General features: G+C 41.6%; 1 protein-coding gene across 1 annotated transcript in view; it reads right to left on the reverse strand.

The window, feature by feature from the left end:
• ARFGEF3 (ARFGEF family member 3) overlaps nucleotides 1-16537 on the reverse strand; it is a 176542-nt gene that overhangs the window by 26710 nt on the left and 133295 nt on the right. The window contains exons 23-26 of the mRNA XM_024739413.1: nucleotides 12742-12886; nucleotides 10463-10585; nucleotides 6081-6184; nucleotides 4208-4352 (exon numbers count right to left, since the gene is read on the reverse strand). Coding sequence (XP_024595181.1) covers nucleotides 4208-4352; nucleotides 6081-6184; nucleotides 10463-10585; nucleotides 12742-12886 — 517 coding nt within the window. The remainder of the gene's footprint in view (nucleotides 1-4207; nucleotides 4353-6080; nucleotides 6185-10462; nucleotides 10586-12741; nucleotides 12887-16537) is intronic.

A 16537-nucleotide genomic window follows, 5' to 3' on the forward strand; every position in this document is an offset into this window, starting at 1 on the left:
TAAAAATCTTCCAACAAACAAAAGCCCAGGACCAGATGGCTTCACAGGTGAATTCTATCAAACATTTAGTGAAGAGCTAACACCTATCCTTCTCAAACTCTTCCAAAGTATAGCAGAGGGAGGAACACTTCCAAACTCATTCTATGAGGGCACCATCACCCTGATACCAAAACCAGACAAAGATGTCACACACAAAAAAACTACAGGTTGATATCTCTGGTGAACACTGATGCAAAAATCCTCAACAAAATACTAGCAAACAGAATCCAACAGCACATTAAAAGGATCATACACCATGATCAAGTGGGATTTATCCCAGGGATGCAAGGATCCTTGCATATAAGTAAATCAATCAATGTGATAAACCATATTAACAAATTGAAGAATAAAAATTATATGATCATCTCAAGAGATGCAGAAAAAGCGTTTGACAAAATTCAACACCCATTTATGATTAAAAACTCTCCAGAGAGTAGACATAGAGGGAACCTAAGTCAACATATTAAAGGCCATATATGACAAACCCACATCCAACATCATTCTCAATGGTGAAAAACTGAAACCATTTCCTCTAAGATCAGTAACAAGACAAAGCTGCCTACTCTAACCACTATTCAACATAGTTTTGGAAGTTTTAGCCACAGCAATCAGAGAAGAAAAGGAAATAAAAGGAATCCGAATCAGAAAAGAAGAAGTAAAACTGTCACTGTTTGCAGATGACATGACACTTTACATAGAGAATCCTAAAGATGCTACCAGAAAACTACTAGAGCTAATCAATGAATCTGGTAGAGTAGCAGGAACCAAAATTAATGCACAGAAATCTCTTGCATTCCTATATACTAATGACGAAAAATCTGAAAGAGAAATTAAGGAAACACTCCCATTTACCACCGCAACAAAAAGAATAAAAAACCTAGGTATAAACCTACCTAATGAGACAAAAAACCTGTATGCAGAAAACTATAAGATACTGATGATAGAAATTAAAGATGATACCAACAGATGGAGAGATATACCATGTTCTTGGATTGGAAGAATCAACATTGTGAAAATGACTGTACTACCCAAAGCAATCTACAGATTCAATGCAATCCCTATCAAACTACCAATGGCATTTTTCACAGAACTAGAACAAAAAATTTCAGAATTTGTATGGAAACACAAAAGACCCCAAATAGCCAAAGCAGTCTTGAGAACGAAAAATGGAGCTGGAGGAATAAGGCTCCGTGACTTCAGACTATACAACAAAGCTACAGTAATCAAGACAGTATGGTACTGGCACAAAAACAGAAATATGGATCAATGGAACAGCATAGATAGCCCAAAGATAAACCCATTCACATATGGTCACCTTACCTTTGATAAGGGAGGCAAGAATATACAATGGAGAAAAGGCACCCTCTTTAATAAGTGGTGTTGGGAATAATGGACAGCTACATGTAAAAGAACGAAATTAGAACACTTCCTAACATCATACACAAAAATACACTCAAAATGGATTAAAGACCTAAATGTAAGGACAAACACTATCAAACTCTTAGAGGAAAACATAGGCAGAACACTCTATGACATAAATCACAGCAAGATCCTTTCTGATCCACCTCCTGGAGAAATGGAAATAAAAACAAAAATAAACAAATGGGACCTAATGAAACTTAAGAGTTTTTGCACAGCAAAGGAAACTATAAACAAGAGGAAAAGACAACCCTCAGAATGGGAGAAAATATTTGTAAACGAAGCAACTGACAAAGCATTAATCTCCAAAATATACAAGCAGCTCATGAAGCTCAATATTAAAAAAACAGACAACCCAATCCAAAAATGGGCAAAAGACCTAAATAGACATTTCTCCAAAGAAGATATATAGACTACCAACAAACACATGAAAGGATGCTCAACATGACTAATCATTAGAGAAATGCAAATCAAAACTACAATGAGGTATCACCTCACACCTGTCACAGTGGCCATCATCAAAAAATCTACAAACAATAAATGCTGGAGGGGGTATGAAGAAAAGGGAACCCTCCTGCACTGTTGGTGGGAATGTAAATTGATACAGCCACTATGGAAAACGGTATGGAGGGCTCCTTAAAACACTGAAAATATAACTCATATGACGCAGCATCCCACTATTGGGCACATACCCTGAAAACCATAATTCAAAAAGAGTCACGTGCCACAATGTTCATTGCAGCTCTATCTACAATAGCCAGAATATGAAAGCAACCTAAGTGTCCACCGAGAGATGAATGGATAAAGAAGATGTGGCACATATATACAATGGAATATTACTCAGCCATAAAAAGAAATGAAACTGAGTTATTTGTAGTGAGGTGGATGAACCTAGAGACTGTCATACAGAGTGAAGTAAGTCAGAAAGAGAAAAAACAAATACTGTATACTAACACATATATATGGAATCTTAAAAAAAAAAAAAATGTTCTGAAGAACCTAGGAGCAGGATAGGAATAAAGACGCAGATGTAGAGAATGGACTTGAGGACACGGGGAGGGGGAAGGGTAAGCTGGGATAAAGTGAGAGAGTATCACTGACATATATACACTACCAAATGTAAAATAGATAGCTAGTGGCAAGCAGCTGCCCAGCACAGGGAGATCAGCTCAGTGCTTTGCAACCACCTAGAGGGGTGGGATAGCGAGGGTGGGAGGGAGATGCAAGAGGGAGAGGATGTGGTAATATACATATGCATATAGCTGATTCACTTTGTTATACAGCGGAAACTAACACAACACTGTAAAGCAATTATACTCCAATAAAGATGTTAAAAAAAAAAAGTTGAAGCTGGATGAGGGGTACATGAAGGTTCATTATACCATTCTGTCTAGTTTTATATGTGTTTGAAATTTCCATAGGAGAATGGAAAAGCAATTATTTGCCTTCGGAAACCAGAGGAATAATATCTAAGTATATCGATGATGAGAAGTAATTTTTAATACTAACTTAAAGCTCTTACTTTTATTCTTTTCTCTGATCAGCTATGTTTCATATATAACTTTAAAGCCCTCAATGAATTTATACTGTGGGAAACCTTAGGTGGGCTGCCTAGGAAAAAAATGGATTAACGATTTGCACAAATGGGCAGGGAATGCTCACTGTTACGTATACAAACTGTTTGCAACTGTTTTAAAGACTGTACTATAGATAAGCAACATTAGCTTCTGCTTTTAACCGTCTGGGTTGGAGGTTTAAGATGCTATGTAAAAATTCCTATCTAATTATTAAAAATGAAACCTCTATTAGGCAACATCTAGCCAATTTCCAATATTTAATTGTTCTGTACAGTAGATATTTATTCTTTCCTATATTTTTTCCTGAAAACGAATCTGAATTTGTAAGGTTTTACTGTTTATAATCCCTATGGAAAACTGGAAAATTTCTAGATATCCCCATAAGTGAATTTGTGTCTTGAAAAATAAAACAGACGAATAATGAAAAACAAACAAAAGAGCAAATTAAAAAATCTTCCCCAGAAAGTCCTTTTGCAAGGGTTTGAAACACCTGTGCTCAGATATTAGACTTCTTTGAGGATATCGTTTCCATTTTTAGGTCTAGAAACAGGACAGGGTCATCTGAATTAGAAGACAGCAAATGTGAACATGAGTGAACCAATCTGAAAATTATCCAAAGTTACTAGATCGAAGTCGAATTCACAGGAAATTACACAGGAACTAATTTGAAACATATTTTTAAAATTTATTCTTTTAATGAGCCGTCAGCTTCACCAGTCACAAACAGATTGTCTCTTCAGTAATGACTTAATTTCCCCAGCCTCTAACCAGATAGTCCTACAGGAAGTAATTATACAATGATTGTGTTTCCTAGAAGGTATTAGAGACAATTACCAGCCAATTTAAGTATCAATGCACCAAATGTAACCACAGTCCAATTTGCTAAATTCAAAAGAATTCAGAGTTAAAAACTGTATTTAGTGGAATCTGCAAATCTACACTGGTTTTAGATGGAGGTATCCATCTAAAAAGGATTGGTTTGGAGACACTGATGTAAAATGTTATCGGAGAGTCCATGGAAACTTTAGGTAGGCTTGTTCTGTTAGAATTATAAATAATAACAACATAAATGGATGATCATTCATGATCTGTGAACTACTGAATTCATGGCTTAGGCTTTTGGGAATACAAACATAGCAAATAACCTGGCTAGGCCCAATCAATTAACTTACCAGTGTCATCATCAAAGTCAGACAAGACTGACTCAATTCCATCCTCACTGCTTGCTGACTGCTCCTGAAGTCTTCGGGGCAAGCTAGCAAGTCGCCCACTAAGGAATATTGGCTTCAAGGGCATTTTGTAGATTTTAGCCAACAACTAAATTAAAAATACCAAATTGCAATTATAAATTGGAAAAAGCTGCACTCTATTAAATGACAACAAAACTATATACCGGGAGAGAAGGTGGAGAGAAAACCAGAAAAGCTCCCACTGCAGCAAAGTTTTAAATTTGCCTGTGATTTGGATTCATAAGGCAGTCCACAAGAGGCATTTATCCCATGAAGCAGCTGAAACAGCATTCAGTGGCAACAAAAAGGTAGAGGAAAAGATTCTGTGGATACCTTTTCAGCATCTTAATTGCATACGAGTTTTATAGACTTTTATAAACCTGTGAAGGGAACCATAAACGTGTCAAGAATTTTTGCCTAAGAGAAAAGTGTTCTATGGGGATCACTGGGAAGACAGTCTGTAGGCAAATGAGATACCAGATTCTGATTTCCCTTCCCCTGACTCAACATCAAGGAAATGGGGGTGGGGGGAGGGCACATGGGGGATGGAGGAATCCAAGGGCAGGGTGGGTGCGATGAAGGCATGAGAAGCGGAGCTAATAGGCTGCTCGGGCTCTTTACTCCACTCTCACTGCTACAGCCCAGACCGCCGGAATCTGTTACTGGGACAGACTCCCAAGGAGCCTTGTACCTTCACGAATTAGAACTGTGCCTGCTGTGGCCCCACTGTTTCAGAAATTAGGGAAACAGCTGGGAGTGAGACAGACAGAAATCCTGCCCTGTGCATCTTACAGACATACTCCTTTCACAAATAATAAATAAAATTTGACAGAAACGTTATAGGAAAAATTAGGCAGTCCTAGAACGAGCGACCTAGGTGTGTGGGGAATGCTGGCAGGGAGTTGGTAGATACCTAAGCCCTGGTCTCTCTGAGGAGATGATGTTTCAGATGAGATCTGGACAATAAGGCGTGTCATACAGAGATCTGAGGAGAGAAAATTCCAGGCAGAGGGAACAGCAACAGCCCTGAGCAGTAACAAGCAGGGTGTGTCTGAGGGACAGAAAGGGAGTGTGGTGAGCACAGTGAGTGAGGGGCAAGGAGCTGAGGGGGGAAAGGGAGCGGGGTCAGGTCATGTGGGCCTTGTGGAAGCAGCTGGAGGAGGAAATCAGGGCTGTGCATCCTTTCTAAAGCCCTGGGGCTTAATGCTATTGATGCTATCACCAAGGGAGAGTGAGGAACAGACAGACAAGAGGACGCCAGGGACACAACCTTAGAAGACAGGAGAAGAGCTACGGAGAGGGGGTGTCACCGACGCCTGGGGAGAAAGGGCTTTGAGAAGGGAGCATCATCTTGTCCCATGGGCGTGTGACATGGTAACGACAGACAGTCGCTGGACTTAGCATAAGGAAGGTCACTGTTCATGCTGATAAATGATGTTTCATTGGATTTTTTTTTACTAGATCTTGACTGCATACTTTTTTAAATGTCTCTTTTCACTGTGTGCAGCCCACTGTCCACGTTTTCGTACCATCGGAAGGATTTCGATATCTGACACAGATATAGAGATTATGGTAGTTCATGTATCGGAGTATGAATGAGAAGTTTCAGAGATCTCAAAACCCAATTGTGTGTTTTAGTACATTTTCATTACTTTCTTTCTCTCCTTTGTAGAAGCGGGGGGACAAAACTTTATACTCCAAAACTAAGCCCCAATCTCCTCAGAGACAGCAGAAAGCACTTCACTTAGGCATCCACAAAATACCTCCATGCATGTTTTGTAAGCATGTTCTGAGGTGGGTTTCAGGGCCTGCGTACCTGAGAACAGCGCCTGAGGTAATCCAGGGCAGGGAGGCACAGGTCTGGGGACGTGGCTCCGGATCCTGGGACACAGTCTCCGATTTCTTTACAGTCCACCTCCCCTGGAGGCAGCAGGGGAGACAGAGACAAATATTGTTTATCCCCTTATAACAGAAGACCTACTTAGTCATACAGCATGCGTTCCCCAAATGTCTACTAACATAGAAAAGAAAGGAAAAATTACTCCAAATTGTACAACCCTTTCAGTCAAATTTCCCCCTACATGTGTACATGTTAAACACATTTGGGATCACACTGTACATCTTACCTTGTTGAAATTATTCTGTTCCATAACTCCCCTTTTCACTAAACAATGACCACTTTTTCCATACCCTGCAACAGTACTTTCAGTGGCTGGATGGTGGTTTTTTGTACCTGGACACACTGCAATTTTTCTAATTCACTTCCCTGGGCCCTGCTGTTGATGGTGTGACTCTGAAGCTTTGATGACAGGATGATCCTGGAGACCAGCCATGTGCTGGGCAGAAAGGAAGCACTAGGCCTCTCTCTGTTTGGAAAAGGACCTCCTTTGTTGCCAGCGTTCAGCACTAAACAGTGATGATAAAGGAAGACTCTGGGAAGATCTGAGACATCTGGGGTTTGGGGATGGAGACTACTAAACTGAACTGAAATGACTTCTATTTTGTGTGTATATATCTAGAAATTTAACAGATCTGTAGAGGGCATCTAGATAGTCTACAGGCGCACAGTAGGTGGAAATTATCATTTTTCTTCTCATGTACGAGTCTACTTCTACACTTTTAATAAAAGTATTCCGCAGTACTGTAATTGTTTCTGTCTACAATTGTAGCAACTGGCACCCTTCCCTGTGGGTAAACAGACATAATTACTAGGTATTAGTTAAAATTTAGCAGACAAAGAGGCATGTTTCTCCTTAAGAAAGAAAAGATAAGCATTTGTATATTTTAGATCAGGGACTGGTAAACTTTTTTTTATACAGGGCCAGACAGTAAATATTTTAGGCTTTGCAGGTCACACTCTCTTTGTTGTAACTTCTCAACTCTGTCACTATAGCACAAAAACAACCACAGACAAATGACCAGGGCTGTGTTCCACTAAAACTTGATTTCTAAAAACTCTGAGTGGGGGGGATTGGCCTGTGGGCCATAGTTTGCCAACCCCTAGTTTAGATTAACACACCTTACAGTATAAAAACACAGAGCAGTTCAAATTCATGTCAACATAACCAAGTGGGAATAAAAAATAAATCCATTTCCTATCCTGTTAATCACAGTGTTCCAAGTTTTTTACGGAGGCTGCTGTGTCACACATCTAAGTCTGTGCACGGGGCGGCCCCTGGAGGCAGGCAGGACACAGCCAGCGTGGCTGTACTGGGGCCTCGGATGTGCCCACTGACCCCAAGCCACAGACAAGTAACTCCACCTTATAATTCACAGAAAAAAATGGAATCTTTCTGTTTTAAATCTCCTCAGGTGCGCACTGATAATTCTGCATCTCCATTTTCAGGCCCCAGCTCCCTCGCTAAGATCTCAAACTTCTAACATTTCTACGGTGAAAATTTCTAACATCTCCACTTGAATATTTCATAGAAACTCAACATGTCCCAGTGTCCAAAGATAGAATTCATTATTGTTCCACTCCTCCACTCCTTTTGGATATCCTAATTCTGGGAAACGTCAGTCCTGGCAAGGAACTTGGGGAGTCAACCTCAGCTCCACCCTCCCTTACGCCCGTCAGAGCGGTCCAAGCCCTCCAGACCCCATCTCTACAATATCCTGACCTCCATCCTCTCTGTTCTCTCCCAAACTCCTGCACACTGGTCTCTACCTGTAGCCTCTTGTCCTTAACCCACAGGGACACGTGCCTGCCAGTTTAGTTTCTAATGTCACATGTGATACACCACTCGGTGGCTTCAAAACCTTCCCTGCACATTCTCGATTTCCTGGTGTGGCATTCAGGGCCCTTTAGAGCCTGGCCCCTTCCTCTGTTTCCATCTCATCACCCAGGATCCCTCCCTTTGTGGTACCTCCAACGTACCCCACTTTTAGAAAAATAAACCTACAGCAGCTCACACCGCAAAATTCAAATGTCACTTTCCCTTTGAAGTCTGCATGGCCCTACTACCAAGCACCCCGTCTCAGCTGCTTGTTCATTTCAGCTTAAATAGCTTTTTTTTTTTTTTCCTAGCCTCTATGAAAATATTCATCTTCCTGAACTGTGACTATTGATTTGTGTGTCCGTTTCCCAGAAGAGGCTGTGAGCCTCTCACAGGCAGGAAGCATGTTATATTCATCTGTGTATACCCATAGCATGTACAGGTCACCATGCCCCCGTAGCAGGCCCTCAACTGTTCACCAAACAATAGAATACCAATAATAATGGTTCTTAAATAAAATATAGGGTTGTGGAATAATGGAAAATACGTATGTTGGTCTCTGCCTCTGGCTCCTGGCACAGAGCTCCTAAAACCCTAATTTCCTACATGATAAGACTACTAGGCTTCTTTTGTTCTAATATTTGATCTTCAACTCTAGTTCCTGATACAGAGCTCCTAAATCCCTTGGAATTTCCTGGGTGATAGAGTCTTTTGTTCTAGTGAGGCAAAGCTTGGTAAGCTCCTGGACGGGGGCTGGTCACCAGAAAGACCATAGGAAGAAGAGGGGGGTTGGAAATTGAGTTAATGATTGATCATGGCTACATGATGAAGCCTCCATAAGAAATCCCCAGAGTATGGCATTCAGAGAGCTTCTGGGTTGATGAACACATCTACATGCTGGGAGGAGGGTGTACCCCAACTCCATGAGGGCAGGAGCTCCTGAGCTTGGGACCCTCCTGGACCTCAACTTATATAACCTCTCGACCTGGCTGTTCATCTGTATCCTTTATCATATCTATTACTATATAATACGCTGATAAAGGTAAGCATTTCCCTGAGTTCTGTGAGCTGTTCTAATGTCATTTGAAATGGCGGGGGGCAGTCTCATAGGACCGAGCCCTTCACCTGTGGGGTCTGCTGGTCTAACTCTGGTTGGGGTCAGAACTGATATGACAGTAGGACACCCAGCTGGCATCACAGAGAACTGCTTGGTGTGGGAACAAAGCCCACACATCTGGTGTCAGAACTCTTGTGAGTGAGGTAGTAGTTGAGAGAGTATAGGAGAAATACAGGAGGAAAGTTTTTTCTAAACAAGGACTGAATTTTTTACTATCTAAGACAGAGATCCATTACTTTAAGGTATTCTTATGATTAAGATACTAAACTGTTTGGCTTCTGTTTAGTGTAGAGCAGAGTTTAAAAAGAATAAAATCTTACTCTGTCTTTCAAAAGAAACCTTCCTCTGAAGCCCAGTCTGTAAAGTGGTAAGTGAGGGGCTTTCATGGTTGCCCCTCAGCTCAGCCCTCTATTTCCCAGGGTATACAGAAGCATAGAATGGGTGTATGTAAGAACAGAATATAACAAGGATGGTCTGTGGATCAGACCTGTGGCCTCCAGCCTCTGTCTTGAAACTTGCATTGCACTCCTGCTCCAAAATAAGGGGAACATGAATGAAGTCACCTAGCTTCTCTGTGTCCTATTTTCTTTTACAAAGAAATTGTTGGTTATTTTGCAAGAATACAAAAGAATATTATGAACCTTATATTTTCTTTTTTTGAAAGAAGGCTACAGGTCTCAGAGCACACCAGGGTGAAAATCTCAAAACGTAAAGACTTAAGTTCCTTTTAAACGTTGGGTTTAACTAACTGCTACTCCCTTCCATTTCACCCCAGATAAACACATGTTATACAAACATCTGATCCAGCAGGTTATGCTGTAGAGCAAGACTCTACTGTGTTAAAGTATTTCTAAACTAAGCACAAAATCAGCTAGGTAGTTCCTAAAACACACAAAGTCTCAAAGAAGGGTGACTTCTACACCTTCAAAACACGTTTTGTAATCAGTAAGGTCTGGGGGAAGGCATTCTTAATTTTTGCTTAAGAGCTGGGAACTCAAACTCTACTTAGGCTAAGAGACTAATTAATAGACTTCTAATTATATGACACTGAGGACAGTAGTTTCCTGTATGAGGGTAATTATCGAACATAATATTGAATATTTTAAGATTCAAACAGAAGTTGGAGTAAAATAATATATGAAGACATGCTTCATTATAAAATGATTCCATGAACACAATGAAAAGTATCAACCCTGGACAGAATCCAAGCTGCGTTTACAGTAAGCTTTGTGCTCCTGAGCGCATAGCATAGCACCATCTGCTTCTGTACCAGGATGCTGCCTTACTTGCTGCAGCCAGTTCACACACAGCCATCCAGGAGAGGGTCCCCAGATGTCAGGAGGCAGGAAAGGAGGCTCCACTTACCCAGTCCTTTGACAAACTTCATAAGGCACATGATGTAACTAGTGGCCGCGTTAGCGAAGACCTGGATGTTGTCGGTATTGAGAAAAGCTTCAAATACATCAAACACCGGAGCCTGGCCTTTTCCTGAGGGAGGAAGATTACAGAGTTCTAAGAAAGTTAAGTCTCTATCCTTCAGGTTGCCCATACTCCCAGCACCTTCCACAGAGCCTTAAAAAAGGTCTGTTGGAGAAAAGCCTGGGCCTTTTGACTGGATAACTGGCTTGGCTCCCATGCTGTCCTTCTCAGTTTGGCCTGCAGAGGGAACTGTAGGAAGGCTATGAAGAGAGCTCAGTAGAGGGAAGAGGGCAAAGCCGGCTGAACACAGGGCTGAGGCAATGGGTAGGTCTACATAGGGCAATTAAATATGTGGTCTTTTGGAATTCTCCTCCACACGTAATTATAGGGAAGGGAAGGTTTAGATAACCCCCTGATGGCATATACTAAGTTATTCATACCTGAGCCGAAAAGAGTTAACATAGAAGGCTTAAGGCTGCTATCCTCAGAAAGGCCTGCTTGCGCAGTGGGCCCTTGGCTGGAGTCTGGGAAGCCGGCTCTCAGAATATTCCCAAGCAACAGTTAACTGGATGGTTCACTGTGACTGGATGGTTGGTGCAAACAGCGTGGTTTAATCTGAACCCCTGCTTTTTTTCAGGGAGTATGGATTTTGGAATATGCTAGGCAGAGGGTACCTAAGTGACCAGCCCTTAGCTGGGTCTCTAGTGGGCTTCCCTGGGCAGTAAGATCTACACACTGCCCTATGGTCATACATGTTGCTGCATTTTCCCTGTTGGAGGAAGAGTGTGCTCTGTGGGACCCCTTCATGGGATGGTGAGAGTTCAGGGAAGCCTGTGCAGGGATTCTGTGTTTTCCCCTTACGATCTGGCTTGTCCTTACTATGTTGCCATGATAAATCTTGGCTGTTAGCCATGTAATAAATCTGAGCTATGTAATAAATCTTGGCCTAACTACAGGCTGAGTCCCATGAGTCCTTCTGATGGGTCTCTAAGGGCAGGGGTAGTCTTCGGGACCCCTGACACAACACCTCTGGTCACTGGGCCTGCCATATGGCTGCCCATCTATTTCCAGCCAGACCTGATCTCCCTAATTCGAACTCCCTGTTATTTGCATACTTTTTGCTTCTTCCTAGCAAGTGGATAACATTTTTCTTTTGGCTTTATGAAAGAACTCAACACAGATACGTATAAGTGAAACAACATAAGTCTCTCAGCCTTTTGTCCAATCTGTCACTGAGAGCTGGGCCTGATAACACTCAGGGTTCTTGGTCTGCTGGCAGAACTCAGAACTTGTGTTCCTGATACACCAGTTCATTTCCTGATGCTAAAACAGCTGAATGCCAGTCTTCCCTATTATCCAACTTCTTTTTTTTTTTTTAATTTACTTATTTTTGGCTGTGTTGGGTCTCCGTTGCTGCTCGGGGGTTTTCTCCAGCCGTGGCGAGCAGGGGCTACTCTTTGCTGAGGTGTACGGGCTTCTCATTGCGGTGGCTTCTGTTGTTGTGGAGCACAGGCTCTAGGCACGCGGGCTTCAGTAGTTGTGGTGCACAGGCTTAGTTGCTCCACGGCATGTGGGATCTTCCCGGACCAGGGTTCGAACCTGTGTCCCCTGCCTTGGCAGGCGGATTCTTAACCACTGTGCCACCAGGGAAGCCCTATCCGACTTCTTTTGATAGCATGAAGCTTGGCATAAAGAACTAATGCTCCATAGCCAGAATCATCCACACGTGCTTCCCACTATCACTACTCCTATTCAACATAGTACCAGAAGTCCTAGCTGGAGCAATTAGGCAAGAGTAGGAATAAAATACCTCCAAATTGGAAAGGAAGAAGTGACATTGCCTCTTTTTGACAATGACATGATCGTGTATACAGAAAGTCTTAAAGATTCCACCGAAAAGATTCCACTCAAAAACCTTAGAGCTAGGGCTTCCCTGGTGGTGCAGTGGTTGAGAGTCCGCCTGCCGATGCAGGGGACACGGGTTCGTGCCCCGGTCCGGGAAGATCCCACATGCCGCGGAGCGGCTGGGCCCGTGAGCCGTGGCCGCTGAGCCTGCGCGTCCGGAGCCTGTGCTCCACAACGGGAGAGGCCACAACAGTAAGAGGCCCGCGTACCGCAAAAAAACAAAAAACAAAAAACAGAACAACAAAACCTTAGAGCTATAATAATTATGGTTTAGAACTAATAAACAAGTTTCAGGATATGAAATCAACACACAGTCTTACCCATGGAGTAGTCACCAACCAGGTACTCCTTCACCTCAGACTTGTCCCCACTGTGCACTGTTTCCAGGGCACTGAACAAGGGCCTCCAGCCCGACTGGATCTGGGTGGAACACACTTCAACCAGCTCACCGATGGATGTGACGACCTGCAGAGGCAAAGGAGGTGGCATTTAACACCTTTTCCTTCAAAGAAGCAGGCGAATTTCTGGGAAGAATGATGTGCTTCTCTGCTCCCTATTTCTGGGTTAAATTTAGTGAAGGATAAAAATCAGAACCTAGAAAAACTCACTGAAAAGTCTTCTAAATAAGCAGCCGTATCACATTAATATGCATTTTACTAATGACTAGTGTTGCTAAAACTTTTCACAAGCCATTTGTAAATATTTTGGTGTTTCTGAAGTTAGGTTTTGTCTTCTCATTATTGTCTTTTTTATTGAGTTATTAAGAGTTCTTTCTGCATTCTAAGTGTAAGCCCTTCCTGAGATATATGATTTGCAAATTTTTTTTTTCACAGCTTTGGGCTTCTCTTTTTTATATGGTGTCTTTTTTTTTTTTTTTTTTTTGGCCTCTCCCGTTTGCGGAGCACAGGCTCGGGACGCGCAGGCTCAGCGGCCATGGCTCACGGGCCCAGCCGCGCCGCGGCACGCGGGATCTTCCCGGACTGGGGCACGAACCCGCATCCCCCGCATCGGCAGGCGGACTCTCAACCACTGCGCCACCAGGGAAGCCCCTATATGGTGTCTTTTGAAGAGCAAAAGTTTTAAATTTTGATGAAGTCCAAATCATCAATTTTTTTCTTTTTATGGATCCTGTTGGTGTAATTTCTAAAGAATCTTTGCATAACACTCCCGTTTGCGGAGCACAGGCTCGGGACGCGCAGGCTCAGCGGCCATGGCTCACGGGCCCAGCCGCGCCGCGGCACGCGGGATCTTCCCGGACTGGGGCACGAACCCGCATCCCCCGCATCGGTAGGCGGACTCTCAACCACTGCGCCACCAGGGAAGCCCCTATATGGTGTCTTTTGAAGAGCAAAAGTTTTAAATTTTGATGAAGTCCAAATCATCAATTTTTTTCTTTTTATGGATCCTGTTGGTGTAATTTCTAAAGAATCTTTGCATAACCCAAGGCCTCAAAGATGGTCTCCTATGCTTTCTTGTAGAAACATTTATAGTTTTCGCTCTTATTTAAGCCTATGACCCATTTTGAGTTATTTTTTGTGCATGGTAAGAGGAAGGGTGTAAGTTCATTTTAATTGTATATGTTCAAAGCACCATTTGCTAAAAGTAATATCCTGTCTCTCTACTGAATTGCAATGACATCTTTGTCAAAAAATTGACCATACATGTGAGAATTTATTTCTATACTTTCTTCAGTTCCACTGATCTATAGGTCTACCCTTACACCAATACCACACTGGATTGATGACTGAAGTTTTAAAATCGGGTAGTGTAAATTCTCCAAATTCGTTGTTCTTTTTCAAATGTGTTCTCTATTCTAGATCCTTTGAACTTGCATATAAATTTGAGAATCATCTTCCCAATTTCTTCAAAAAAGTCTGCTGATATTTTGACAGGAATTGCACTGGATCTATGTATCAACTTGTGGAAATCTGCCATTTAAGAAATACTGTCTTTCAAGCCATGAACGTAGCATAGCTCATGATTTATTGGAATATTCTTTACTTTTTTCTCAGCAATGTTTTGTAGCTTTCAGTGTACAGGTATTTCCCATCTTTTACTAAATTTATTCCTAAATATTTTGTTTTCAATGCTCTTGTGAATGGAATTGTTCTCTTAATTTCAATTTTTGATAGCTTACATCTTGAATATAGGAATTCAATTGATTTTAATACATTGTTTTTGTATCCGGCAACCTTGCTAAACTCACTATTTTTTTTTTTTTAATTTTATCTTTTTGGCTGTGCCGCATGGCATGTGGGATCCTAGTTCCCTGGCCAGGGATTGAACCTGCACCCTCTGCATTGGAAGCGTGGAGTCTTAACCACTGGACTGCCAGGGAAGTCCCGAAACTCACTATTAATTCTAGTAACTTTTAAAATAAATTCCTTAGGATTTTCTACGTATAAGACCATGTTGTCTATGAACTAAGACAGTTTTACTTTTCAAAATTGGATGCCTTTAATTTTTTGGTACAGTGAGTAAAAGTCATAATGTTGAATAGAACTGGTAAAGATGGAAATCTTTGCCTTGCTCCTAATTATTGGGAAAAAGCATTCAGTCCTTGACCACTGTGTAGTGTTTGATGTAAGATTCTCAAATACTCCCTTTATCCAATTAGGGAACTCCCTTCTATTCCTCATTTCTTGAAAGTTTTTTATTTAAAATGAGTGATGGATTTTGTAAAATGTTTTCTCTGTGCCTGTTAAGATAACCATAGGGTTTCAATCCTTTATTCTACCAATGAGATACATGACATTAATTGAATTTTGAGCTGCTAAACCAATCTTACACTGATTCTTTCTTCTGCCGCCTCAAATCTTGTTGGTAAGCCCATCTAGTGGATTTTTCATTTGTTATTGTCCTTTTCAACTCTAGAATTTGCATTCTTTCAGCTTCCATTTCTCTACTTAGATTCCCTATTTTTGAGTCATTGTCGTCATATTTTCCTTTAATTCTTTGAACCTATTTATGATAGCTGCTTAAAGTCTCTGTCCCCTAATCCAACATCCCAAGCCAGAGCCAGGACCCAGTGAAAAGAACCCTCTTCCCACCATGTGCACCAGATTTCTTTGGCTAAATACTTTGTAATTTCTACCACGACGGCATCATTGGTAGAGGTCACCAGCTCTTCTAGATCCTGTGTCTGCTTGTCTTCCCGCCTCCAAATCTGCATTTTGGATATATATCATCCTGGTTTTAGCTTAATCCAACACCTGGTCTCACTCTAAGTCAGTTTCTATTTATTGTTTTTCCCCCAAGTATACATCACGGTTTCTTATTTCTTTGCATATCTCACTTTTTTTTTTTGCTGAACATTGGACATTTTAGATAATATATTGTAGCAATGCTGGATTTATTTTTGAGTTTTTATTTATTTATTTATTTGACTAAGTTGCTTGGACTTACACTGTAGAATCTGTCTCTACTCTTCCCATGGCATGAGGCACCAATAATGTCTCTACTCCATTTCTTTATTTTTATTTTTCAGCCTGACTTCCTAGTGCTGTCCCCGTGTCTACATAGGTTAGTTGTCACTTGATGAAGTAGGCAGAGATTCTGCTTAAATACCTTGAGCCTTTAAGGCTTCCACCCTCTGCCAACCAATCTGTGTGTGCAGGCTGGGGAGAATATACAAAGTTCAGCCAGTTCCTAAGTCTCTCTGGTCTTTTACTTTCTGATGGGCTCTGTACAGTCTATCCTATATATGCCCACATTTCCGTCAGCTAGAGATGGATGCATGACGGACTTACCTAGGCCTTCTATGAAATCTCGGGCTTCCAGAGTCCCACGTTACGTTTCTTACTGGTTCACCACTGCAGCCTCAGGCTAGCAAAGTTGTAGTATTATTCTATTGCTCATTTCCTAATGAATTCACCACTTTTAGTTGACAGACCAATGGTCTTTTATCCTCTTCTTCAAACCAAGTCTGTCTCTTAGTGCAGAAATGCTGATTTTCCCAGTCAGCCCCACAATGGTCAAATTACTATTCTTGCCAACAGCTTGTAAGTGATGACTTCCATCTTCAGTAAGAAGGTCACAGACTCCCACTGTTCTTAACCAAAGTTCTGGCAAGAACTATTTTTCACCATAAATGCTACTCAATTTGTTGTCTGCCCT

This window comes from Neophocaena asiaeorientalis, unplaced genomic scaffold (assembly GCF_003031525.2).
Source record: "Neophocaena asiaeorientalis asiaeorientalis breed wild unplaced genomic scaffold, Neophocaena_asiaeorientalis_V1.1 scaffold162, whole genome shotgun sequence".
NCBI classification, from domain to species: Eukaryota; Metazoa; Chordata; class Mammalia; order Artiodactyla; family Phocoenidae; genus Neophocaena; species Neophocaena asiaeorientalis.